This window comes from Mastacembelus armatus, chromosome 11 (assembly GCF_900324485.2).
Source record: "Mastacembelus armatus chromosome 11, fMasArm1.2, whole genome shotgun sequence".
Taxonomy (NCBI): domain Eukaryota; kingdom Metazoa; phylum Chordata; class Actinopteri; order Synbranchiformes; family Mastacembelidae; genus Mastacembelus; species Mastacembelus armatus.
This window is the reverse complement of record NC_046643.1, coordinates 10,715,800-10,728,842: the sequence shown is the minus strand read 5'-3', so window position 1 is coordinate 10,728,842 and position 13,043 is coordinate 10,715,800. Positions and strand designations below refer to the sequence as shown.

The window sequence follows — 13,043 nt, the reverse complement described above, 5'->3', positions numbered from 1 at the left end:
CTTGGTTTGCAGCAGTTGAACTCAATAGGAGGTGTATATAAAAAGGCAATCAGTGTTTGAAGTTCAGCACATTTCATTCTTTGGTGTGTGTGTGTGTGTGTGTGTGTGGGAGCTCCTGGTATTACTCACACTGTGGGAACTGAAGACTGCTTACACACTCAGTGGTCCCCACCGTGTAAATCACTGAATTTTACAGCGAGGACTTGGTGTGAAGTTAGTGAAAGGTTAGGGTTAAATAAAGGTTAGGGTTAGGCAGGTAGTGCTGTTTAGATGGAGTTTGTAGGAAGGGAATGTAAGTCAGTGGGTGAATCCCAATTCTAAGAAATGCATCTACATTTCACTCACTTGTGTCTTTTCATGCATCTTGGTCCCGCCCACCTAAGATGCAAGAAAGAGATGCAAGAAGCAACTGCTAGGAGAGAGGACTCAAGGAAACACGTTTTAACTTACGTCCTTTCCTCCGATCCTTAATGTACAGCGACCAATCACAAACTGTTTCCAACTAAGGTGTGTATCAATCTGTAAGACTTTCATGATGCACTTGTGTATTCTTGCTTATACCTCATTAAGCTAATAAGGCACACATACACGCACACATACACGCACACACGCACGCACGCACACACACATACAGGCACAGTGTAGAGACAGATTGAAGGTTCAGGGATACAGGGGTCATCAATTCCACCCAATATTTACAGAGCTATTTACAGCTACATTTTAAAGGTGCTGTTTTGCTGACATTTGAAGTAATTTGAAAATGATTGTTTGTTCACTTCCTTAGACTATGAATGAGAATGTGTTCACGCTGGTCATGGCTGCACTGCCGTGGCTTAAAATCCTGAAATGACAAAGGCCACTGACCAAAGCAAGGGCATCTGTCATCAGGGGTGTAGTACTTAACACACCTACTGTACTAATGGTCCAAGTGAAACCAAGTTAATCTGACAGTTTGTTGCCAGAATCGTTTACAGTATGACTGTTATAGTGAGTGCTCAATGTGTTTTTCCTTCTTTTCTTCTTTACAGCTGTCCTTTGCAGCTACAACCCCAGTCCTGGCAGACAAGAAAAAGTACCCCAACTTCTTTCGCACTGTCCCCTCAGACAACGCTGTGAACCCTGCTGTAGTAAAGTTCCTCAACTACTACAACTGGAGTCGTGTGGGGACACTTACACAAGATGTTCAGAGGTTCTCAGAGGTCAGTTCTTGTTCATTCCTTGAAGACACTATATTATTATCCTCATTGTTGGTTTGAAACAGCCAGTCAGTTATTTTTAATTTTTAATGGCAATTTAATATTTGAATAGTTTAACCTTAAAATTAAAGAAGTGAGTGTGGATTTGATGAATTGCAGTAGGTGTATGTTTGTTTCTCTCTGCTTTCCTTTATTGCACATAAAACTGTTTATAATTTAAGTGAGTTAAGTAAATAACAGATATATCTGTAGCTGTAGGTTTTAATCCCACAGTGGCCGGTGGACATGTACTGTACATATTTATTAAGGCAGCTTGAATTTATCAGCTCAGCCACAAAAAGGTCCACCAGTGAACCATGTTCAGTGGACGGTTATTTACAACTCTGTGCTAAAACAGCACCGTTTACAGTTTTTTTGTTTTGCACAGGAGTTCATAAAGTCAGTGCAGCTATATTCATTCCAGACTTGCCAACCCCATAGCTCCGTGCTGATCGGAAGGTGAAGGTTAACATCTCACTATCATAAAACACTGACTGCATTTTCATTATGGGGGATTTCTTTGTCATATACTCTACAGATGTAGTCACTGGGAGTAGTAAATGTACCAAACAATGATTGATCATTTTTTACAATTATCATTCAGATGATGCCAAAAGAAGTTGAGTAGGTTGCAATCAGTTAAATTCAACCGCTTCTCCACTAGTTGACTGAATTAACATTTTTCCACCTACGTGAAACTCCATGTTGGATTCTTAGGAAATACTGAAACTAAAACTGGAACTTAATACTATCGCTTACAATGTTTCATGTCTTCAGTAATGCATTAAAACCAATGAAAAAAGTATAAAAAGTTTCATTGCAAATCTAAGAGAGCCCAAATCCCTTTATCTCTCCCCTCCTGGAAGCGCCAAGGGGCTTAGGACAGCAGGAAGACGGACAGCCCGATTCAATCAACCTGCCACAAGATTGGGCTCTAATCCTAATTTACAAATATGCAAGCATCACTTCCCATATTTCATGATTCATACAATCGTCTGTCAGGTTCACAGCATACTATTTTTTTTTTTTTTTGTGCATCCGGAACTTATGGCAGCATGTAGTGAGACAAATGTTGAATGACACAAGGAGCAGTAAATGTTTGAATGCCACTAAAGCATAGACAAATAAAGTAGCAATTAAATGCGTTATGAGTCTCTTGGTTACCTTCACATGCAGGTTCCATTCGTGGGTGGTGTGTTGTCCAACATTAACCGGTATTCATGGATGTGCTCATTTTACTTAGTGGTATGTTAAAAAAATAATAAAACAAATATATAATAATCAAACATATGTTGCGTTTGAAATGACAATTATGAAGAGGTCAGGAACGAGTATACTATTGACAGCGTTGTCATCACCACCACCTCTAAATCTCTTTTTCTTTCCCTGGTGTACTCTCTCTATCCTTACTGATCCGCAGTGCTGTTTCCCAGGGAGACTGCTCACAAGGTTAATGTTATGCAACGCTTGTTAAGGATTCAGTCAGTGGCATGCACAGCACACACACACACACACACACACACACATACTGTACAGTATGGCGTCCCCTGGGACTGTAACCTGTAAGCTAAAGCAAGCTTGTCACTTCTATTTATAGGCACTATTGAAACAAACATATAGACACATACACAGAGGGATGGACACTGATGTTCCAGTAATGGAGGATTGGTGGTTTATTGTAGATTATGACAATGAGTGAAGACTGGGTATTTGCTAGGATGAAAATGTGTGTTAATACACACACATACATACACACATCCACAGACACATAATCAACATTACTGAGATTGCCAAACAGGCCGTACCCAGGAACACAGCAGCTATCATCAGTCAGTTGGATAACAGACCTGACTGAGTACAGGATTAGGACTCTGCCCTCTGCCTGGAACCCACTGAGCTGAAGTGTTTAATTACACTATGACCACTGACAAATCTAGCGGAAGTTCCTCCCTCAACATGCAAGTCTTTCTTTTCATTTTACACTAATCCTGCTTTAAATCTAAAGATTGCTCGGTTGTTATGTTGGTTTGTATATTTTACTTTTTTTTTCTGTAGCCCATCAGCTGATGTTCGTTACAAATAACCATGTAATGTTGTATAAATTCCTCTTAAGAATGACTCATTCATGCCATTGTACAGGGCATGTAGGGCCATTAGAGAAGCCAGTGGAGAGCTTGTCATCAGGCTGTGGCGCAACCATTTGTCACGCTAGTTTGTATAAGCACATGACTGGCATTATAGTCTGAACTCTGGGATTTGCATGGTGATTTGTGTAGCAAAGTAGCACACCGTGTGTGAGAGAGATGTATTCGAGGAGCCATCACACACATTAGTAAAAATTAAATTCCATACCATTTTTTCCTCTCTTTGTAAATCTACAGATGGTCCACGCAGATGCATTATAAAAGCATACGTGCACATGCACAAAGCTCAGATATCTAAAATGATAAAAAGCACTGCTAATGCTATGATATGTTTGACACTAATAGACATACACACATGCAGTCGCAGCTGTCAGTGCAAAGGGGCTTCATGCTGTGAATGTGCCTGGAAATGATGTTTTAATGATTTGAGGTTAGACCACTGCAGTGTGTTGGCCTCACAGTGTCATACTGGTATCATCTGAATCATCAAAAGCTACTCACTTAGTCTGCATCAGGGTACTCACTTTAGTATTTCTACAATTGCCTGAAGGGTGTGATTTATATTTGGTACACGTGTAATTGGTTTGCTGCGGTTGCATTAAAGTTTGGAAAGTACAGTGGCTCTGAATGAAGGTCAGTACAAACACTTATTTTGAGATCATGCTTAAAAATGGGATTACTGAGGTTTAATGCTAAGAAAACTAATTTGCAGAATTATTCATAATTTTGGTATTCATTATTTTTTGAGTCATTTATTTTACCCTTTCTCGGTGCTTTATTTTGTCCAATATGACACAATAGTAAAGCATTTTTGATAACTGTTCATAGAGCAATGTACAAACTACAATATATATATATAATTGACAAGTATAAAAACTTCCACAACCTAAGTGTGTACTTGTATGTTTGCATGTGCATGTATATGTGCATGCATACTGAGATTTGCTGCTCCTGGGTTTGCTGCTGGGGATTCCCAGGCTGCCCCAGACAATGGTGGATGCTGTTATGCAGTAAAGCTGTTCACTTTTCCCCTCCCAGCGTCCATCAGTCCATCTGTCCCCATTCCCTCGATCTATCTCTCGCTCCAACACGCTCAGTCCAGCACAGCACAGATGTATTTGTCTTTTTCATCTCACGAAACACGAAACCAAACCAAAAAAAAAAAAGAAAACATCCTCTTGTGACAAGGGCTTTCATCCAAGAGGTGAATGACTGTGTTGTTGTATAGTATACATTTGCGTGCGCTGCTGTACAACACAAATTTGGCATCTCCGTACGTCTTGTCTGCATTTCACTGTTGCATGTTGTTCTTCCCGCCTGTGTGTTTGCTCCAGCACACCTCTACAAACACCAGCTAACCAGCTGCTGTTTCCTCTCGTTGAAGCTAGTTTTCATTTAGCACTGCACTGCAGCAGCCAGGCCTTTTAGATCAGCGCTTAACACAACAGGACACTATACCTTGTCCAGACCACCAAGCCAATTGTTCCTCAAGAGCAAAACCTGGTTGTATTGATCCACTCTGGCCTCCCTGTTGTTTCAGCTCAGCAAGCAGTTCATTGGAGGGAATGTTTGTACAGGAGTGAGTGATATACAGAGTGATTTAGAGCTCCCTCCAGGGTACAAGAAGAGGAGGCGATTATGACAGTAGACATTTAGAGACATAAGGGAAATAAAGCTTAGGCTCTTCAGACTCATTGATTTTTTTTTTTTTTTTTTTTTTTTTTGTTGCACTGATTATCAACAGTCATCTATCTGATTACAGAAATTAGTTGTTTTAATAATCTTAACAGCGATAGCAAATATAACTGCACTAATGATGATTGTGTTAGTAGTTGTAGTTTTATAACCTTGGGTGTATAGCTGCTGTAGCTATAAATGAAGTGATGCTCAAATCCATCCTCTGTAAGAAACACTCAAACACTCGCTTCGAAGGGAACAGTTTAGAGGTCTGACATAAAATAACGCTTTGGTCAGTTTGAATTAGCAGCTGATTCTAACAGCTGTACATTTTAACAGCACACAATCAGCATTAATATATGAACATTGTAAAACTCCTTTAGAATAATCTGTGTTTCTGCCATTTACCTGTGACAGGGTTGCCTTCAATGACTACAGCATATAAGACTCTGCTTGAAGCATATGGTGTAGGAAGGTTTTGAAAACTTTCTATGGGTGTTATGATGCCTTTTCTCTGTCATGACAACATGTCATTATACATAATATGTATTCAAGCTGGCCCAACCCTCCATTCTCTGTTAGTAAGGAATCTGTAAATGTGTCGGAGCCCCATTCAATCCAAACAGACTGCAGACTCAGGGTGGAGTATCACTTTAAGTAACAATGTGTTTCCATGCGTGAAAGTGAGTGTGTGTGTTCCATTTATTGCCCAGGGTGTAATCAATATGTATTTGAAGCAATAAAGGATACATAAGTATGGTAATGGCACAAATGCATTGCTCAGACAAATATAGGGCACACGGGGCCTTCATCTGTTAGTTGCTGTCTCTGTTGTGTCTGCCAAATGAGCTTGGCGTGCTCATTTCAGAAAGCGCACCCTCTGATGTCTCAACATGCCCCCCATGCCAAAATCTCTGGTGACGATGGAGGGGCTGAATGCTACAGGGCATGGCCCGTGGCCAAGGACATCTGACAAATCTGGCCAAAGAAGAGGAGCTGTCAACAGTAAACCTCAGCATGTACTGCAAAATGCACTGTAGGTCTTACTCACAGCAGACATTTTTACTTCAACTTAGCAATGACAAGTCAAAATGTCTTTTGTGAAAAAGCCTTGTCTTAAATTGTAGCGTACAGCAGCAAAGCCGCAGGGAGTCATAGTGTGTTTCTGAGGGGGAGAAAGCGTGAGACGTAGTATGATAAACCACCTCAAGCTTGCCATCATGGTGGGTTACCCTCTCCATTCTTCTTCTCCTTCTCAGATTCCATTACTCACCATTCCTGTGAACCACTGCATCAAAAAAGTCATACAGCTGCTGCAGATACATTTATACTACTCCACATGCGTCAGGCCTGGAAAACAGGTTGAGATCATTTATAGCAGACATTTGTGTTACTGTGTGGAAACAAAAAATGCAAATCACTGTGACAAATGCACACTGGGTATTGTAAATACAGTGAGTCAAATTAGAATGATGATGGTTTTGATGTTTTATGCAGCTGGTATAGGTCAGTCATGCTAAATTGTCAACCTGCTTGTCTCTCTGTCTTTTCATCAACAATTTATGGTGAAATGGAGACAGACTCAGAACATTATATCTAATGTCTCTTTATATAGTAGCAATATATGCAGTACACTCTTATATATAAGTTGCATACAAATGTTTGTAAAGATTTGTAAATTTGCTGGAAATGCCATTTAAAGCATGCAACACTATATGTAGTAATTAACATGAACATGTGTATTGAAAACATTATATGTTTTCACAAAATGATGCTAATTAAATTTAAAGGTTATAGGAGGATTTCATTTAAGCCAGCAGATCTCAACCAAGAAGTTTTCCCACTAGTGAACACTGCCAGTTGTAACTTTTAATCTTAAGCCACTGACTTAAATCAGCACAGCTCAGTCTGTGCAGATTGAAAGAAGAATAGATAGGATTTCAAGGGTCTCAATAGTTCTACGGGAAAGAGACGTGTGCAGCCAGAGTCTTGCCAGGAAAATCCAATGGATTGGATGATAAATATAAAAAGGTTGGAAAAAGGAACATACCACATTGCAAATTACCCAACCATGGTCATGTGCTTTCTCTTTCTTTCTCTCTTCTCCTGTGCTCTCAGGTGAGGAATGACCTGACTAATGAGCTGGAGAAAGCAGACATTCAGATCGCAGATACAGAAAGTTTCTCCAACGACCCCTGTGTCAATGTCAAGAAGCTCAAGGTAAGTGATCCAGCCAGTGCACTTTACAGTTTGATTAAGGGTGTGTGTTATTCAGATAATTCTCAGATTCACCAAATGACTTGGGTTCTATTGATTTTAGTGCTGCAAGTTTTAAATGTATTGTTTGTAATACTGTATCTGTGTATGAGGCAGAGCGATGCAGTCCTCAGTGAGACTAGCTGAGCCCTAATAAGGACACTATAATGGCAGGTGGTGGGTGTATAGTGATGACCTGCTCTAAATAGTAAATGGAGGTTTGAGGGGCATTTACAGTAACACACAGGTTTTCTTATTTTATCTCCTCTTCACTCAAATGAGATGAGACAGAACCCATTCATTCATCCACCCATTATCTATACCCGATTATTCCTAACCAGGGTCACAGGGATCTGCTGGAGCCTATCCTAGCTCTCTTTGGGTGAAAGGCAGGGGTACACCCTGGACAGGTCACCAGGGACAGAATCCAATAAGACTATTCGTAGTCCAATATACAGAATTCTGACCTATGCATCTTTACACTATTTACTCCTGGCTTTAATATGCAACACATAATTGATCAGACGTGACTACATGGGCAATATGCAGCAGTAGATAGTAGAACACGTTGCCAATGGAAACATGTGAACTAGTAGGTGCTAAATTTAACTGGTAAAGTACAAGGTGCAAGTTGAATTTTTACATAGGAAGTGGAGTAGATGGCACGGTGAGAGAAGATATGATGGAAGTGAAGAGAGCAGAGGAGGAGAAATAGCGAGGTCTGAATGTGACTGGAAGATGTTTGCAAGATGGAGCAGGTTGAAAGAACAGTGAGGTGATGAGACAGGGACAGACAAGGTAAAGGAAGATGGGCTGTCTTTCCTAAAATTCATGTGTAACTCTGCATGTTGAGGCCTGACATTTTAAGCTGACACCATCCTTCCTCGATCAACTGCAAATATGCAAATCACAATGTCGCCTCAAAAGCTTTTCAGGATGTGTGGATGTGGGGGCGGTGGTTGTGGGGGGCGGAGGGGTCTGATTTCCTGCTCATCTCGCAGCAGCAGTTTGCTGTCTCCTCGTCAGCGACGTAATATGATGAGGTAGCTGGTGACACAGATTTCGTTGTGACAGCTGGTCTTTTTTTTTGGTTTTTTTGTTCTATGTTTGATTGTGTGTGTGTGTGTGTGTGTGTGTGTGCGGAGGGGAAGGCATAAGGGGGCCATGGCGTCACTGTGTGATCCACAAATAGAACTCACATTTGTGAAATTCTAGCTGGATTATTCAAAAAGTAAAGGAATCTTTGCAACACGGTGTTGAAGCAGCCTTCTACATTTCTTTGTTGCTTTCTACTTTTTTCATCTTTATCTTTTGTCCTCTGGTCCAAGTTCCCCATTTGGTACTGCACAGACTGGCAGAACATCAGAAAGCAATGGCAGACAAATGCACACACTCCTACAATCAACCTTCCAGTCTTAAGGAGTTTATACTTCAATTTCAACACTTAACTAACTACAATACTGTGCATTTTATAGACGCCTTTTTTTATCATTTTTGTGATGTAATTTAGGGAGCTTGCATTGAGTGACCCACATGAGAAAATATGTCCTGAAATCTAAATTAAGACCAGAACCCTTTATTATTTATTGTGATTTAATTATTTATTATACATTCAGATCCCTTGCCTCTAGATGTGGCACAGCAGGGAATGTTTCAGTTCTTTTAAAACACGTTTTGCCTCACAGATACAGCAGCGTGTCGCTGGGCAGCTCTCCATCAATCGTAAATGAAATTCAGTTCCCTTCATTTAGTTAGCAGAGTATTTAAAAAGCAGCTATTTCAGCTCTCCGCATGGGTGGTGAATTTATCTGTGACACCACCTATAGAAAAGCAGGTTTGTTATATGATTGCTCATCAGTGCACCACTCTTCACCACTGTATCACATAAATACATCAATGTCTAGAGGAATACATACACAGCCTCTCAGTAACTGTAATTAATAGAATTGTTTAACATATACAGTAGGTATGATATAATGGCCTATTCTTTTTACTGCACAATGATTTGCATGCACCTGTGTCTTGTAGTCCCACAGACACACACAATCAGCTAAGAAAACTGGATATTTTCCTGGATATGTTTGTCAGCGTAATATGGAAAAACTCATTGATTCATTCGTCGTCATAGTGGTTTGTGCTGTTCTCATGGACTGCAGTTGTTTGCTGGCTCTCTTTTCAAATTGATGAAGCACCTCTGCTGTTTCAAATCCCCAAATAGCACCGAGTTGCAGCAAGATTCTTACACTGTGCACACTAAACCCTCAGATATCCTCAATCCACACCACATCTAGGTCTGAGACTCCAACAGTTTTTGAACTGTTTCTGAGTTAGTTCTTTATTGTGAGTTTAGTGTCCAGGTCAGGAATGCTTAATGTTTGGGTGCAGACAATTTTAGGGATTTTTTTTTTTTTAATCAATTCTTTATTGAAAGCAGCAGCCTACATCAAATAATAATGTCAGATAACAGTCTGTATACATTTAATGTTCACCTATTAGTGATCAAACACACACAGATGTGTCCTGCAAGTGTATGTATTTGATCATGCCTGCACACTTGCTGCACAGTAATCATCACTAATAGACCGGGGAAAGGCTTTAGAGGGTCGAAGCAACACATAGCCGAGTCCACAAATCACATTTCCCACAAGCTCATGAACGACCATCATTAGTACAGTATCTGCGTGTATGTGTATGCCTGCCTAATAAGCCTTAACAGAGCCTGATTGGGCATATGAGGTACAATATTACTCAAACCATTTTCACTTATAAATCACAATTGTAAACTCCCAAACAACCCTGTCATGGATAAAGCAGCCAAGGCTGCCCTTAAAACTACCCTCTTTGAGAACAATTATTGTTATAGTTATATAAAAGCTCAAGCAGTCAGGGTAATTAGGGACCCTGAAGTGCCCCACTCCATCTGGAGTGCACAAACAGAACACATTTATTCATGTCCTTGCCCGCAACTATGCAGTTATTTCATGTTGCTAGGCAGGTCAGAATTTATACTGAGGCTGTGGTCTTTGGCTACAGCTGGAGTCACTGAGGTTAAGTGCCTTTTCTCCAGGGCTGGTCAGGGTTATTGAATAGAGACCAGGACACACACACACACACACACACACACACAGACAAAACAATGCAAGAGTGCAACCCAAAAAAGTTTGGAGTCTGGACTACCTACCCTTCTTGCACATGGACACTCATACACATTGTGACTGTGGCAGAGCAGCAGAAAAACACTCACGGCTTTATACAAAAGACCCTTTAAATGTCCCAGCATGCTTTTTGGCTCTGGAAAACCACCAGAAAACCTTCTGATTGAGCTGCTCAGCTTTCTAAAACCTTTCATCCTCTTTAGTGTGTGTGTGTGTGTATTTGTTCCATGAGCAAGAGCCTTCATAGATGGTTTGCAATGGAAGTCATCTGCGGCTTTAGAACTTAAGGGCAGATGGTGCATTAGCATCTACAGTATTTGTTTCTCTGAATCTACCTAACATATCTATCTAATCAGTCCAACATATCCAGTCTACTCAGAGGAACAACTACAGCGTTCGATTGTTGGGAAGTTCTGTGCGCCCAGTCGCCTCAAGGAATTGGACAATGATTGGTTTCTCCCCTGATCTGTGGATGCAAGACATATGGTAGAGACTGCCTGAGGGAAGAGGAATTCATGAACTGTATTCATAATGGTTTCTCATTATCCAGAATAAAAGCAGGACACCATAGGACTTTTTGCTTTTTTTTTTTTTTTTTGTTTATGTTTTTAAAACTGCCTTTGTTTTAATTTTTCATAACATTTCTACCCACAGTCTGTTAAATGTTTCCAGACTATTATCTTTTGTAAAAAAATAAAAAAAGACGAAAACCTGCTTTTGTAATGTAAGGTTTTTTCAACTATTTCACGTGAGACCGACATGAACACCTAAGAACTACGTGTTGCATTTAAGTACGCAATATTACTACAGAAAACTTATTCAGCATTATGTTTTGCTAAAGAATGAGAATCATATGACAAGATGACTGTTGTTGACAAAAAACTAAATAATATAGTAGGTCTTCTATTACATTTAGTGAAATATATTGATGATGCCAGTCTTCAGATTTGGTACTCAGGGCACTGCCAGATCCATAAAAGCCATATAACAGACTTTCAAACACTTTTGTGTTTGTGTGTATTTGAGTGTTTGTGATCATCTGCTTTTGTGCATATGTGTGTACATGTAGGCCTGTGCTTGTGTTTCTACTATACATGTATTTGCACACTAAATGACAGACTCTTGGCCCCAGAGACTGATCTTTTTTCTCCACCGTGAAACCTGCTGCACGTCCACCTGGGCTATCTGAATTATTTACAGAGTCAATCAGCAGCCTCTGTGCTCTGAATCTCCATGTAAATGTGTGCTCTACAGCCTGGTTGGCAAGGATGGCAATTCTGCCTGTTGACACTAATGTCTCTGTTGTTATGGATCGACACTTTGCGACTTGATATTGCCCTAGCCGCTCAGCCACTGGTTTGTCACCTACTTTGTAGCTGCTGATGAGGTAGACATACTGAAGAAAACACAGTACACACAAAATGGGGATTCTGTGTCCATTTGTTAATAAAGTGTGATGTGGTGAAGGCATCACAAACGTGGAAAGTGATCCTATCACAGATATACTTTTTTCCTAATGGCTGCAGTGAGTACAGTTCCCAGATAACGACTGTCTTTGATAGAAATGTCTAAGACGTACTGCAAAGTTACTGTAGCTCCACGGGCCTCACAAAGTCTCAATACAGCCTTGCACACAATGTTATGAACATGGCACTGTACGGTGACAGTCATGCAATATAATAATGCCATTTCATGTCAAACATATTTCACAGTTTAGAGGTTCATTGTTATTACATACTACATATTGTGCATACAAGGACTATTTGTCATTTAAGTCACAATGTTTATTCTTTCTCTTTTCAGGACAATGATGTGAGAATCATCATTGGCCAGTTTGATGAGAACCTGGCCTCCAAGGTCTTCTGCTGTGTAAGTCCTCAATCTTCACCCATTATGACTGAATATTTAGATATCAGTCTTCTCAGTGCTTAGTGTCCAACCAATTTATACCACTTTTGTTTGAAATATGGTTGGTGCAGTGCTGCTTTGAACACAAGATTGGAACATGACGTACTGGACTTCTATGACTATGTAATCCAAACCTGTAAACGTTTAATAGAGTGTGACATTTATGTCCAAAGCTGACAGGAACAAATTTTGCCCAGTTAGAAACAGGCCTAGCTAAATTTGTCATTTAACTGTTTGGTGTCTTGTAATTTGGTCTTTGCATGTAAATGGTTTGGTCTCATTTTATATTTTACCCTTGGGGCTCAGTTCAAGATTTGACAAGATTTTTTCCAAGCTCAGTTAGCATTAGACCCCAAGCTATTATAAAAGACCGCAGTTCACGTCAGAATAATTTCACATTAGTTATTGATATTTTTTATACTGTCTCTCTGCTGTTACATTTCTTCAACCTCTTAGGCGTATAACCTGAACATGTTCGGCAGTAAATACCAGTGGATTATCCCTGGGTGGTACCAGGGCAACTGGTGGGAGCAGGCCAACAGCACCAACTGCACCACCAAGAAGCTACTCACAGCCATGGAGGGATACATCAGTGTGGACTTTGAGCCGCTCAGCGCTCGGCAGATTAAGGGCATCTCTGGCAGGGTGAGTGACACCCACTGTTGTGC

The 13,043-nt window shown here is 40.3% G+C and overlaps 1 protein-coding gene across 1 annotated transcript in view; it reads left to right on the top strand.

The window, feature by feature from the left end:
• gabbr2 (gamma-aminobutyric acid (GABA) B receptor, 2) overlaps positions 1-13,043 on the top strand; it is a 142,529-nt gene that overhangs the window by 72,403 nt on the left and 57,083 nt on the right. Inside the window, exons 3-6 of the mRNA XM_026300632.1 lie at positions 1,029-1,199; positions 7,175-7,276; positions 12,271-12,336; positions 12,832-13,020. Of these exons, the coding sequence (XP_026156417.1) occupies positions 1,029-1,199; positions 7,175-7,276; positions 12,271-12,336; positions 12,832-13,020 (528 nt within the window). The remainder of the gene's footprint in view (positions 1-1,028; positions 1,200-7,174; positions 7,277-12,270; positions 12,337-12,831; positions 13,021-13,043) is intronic.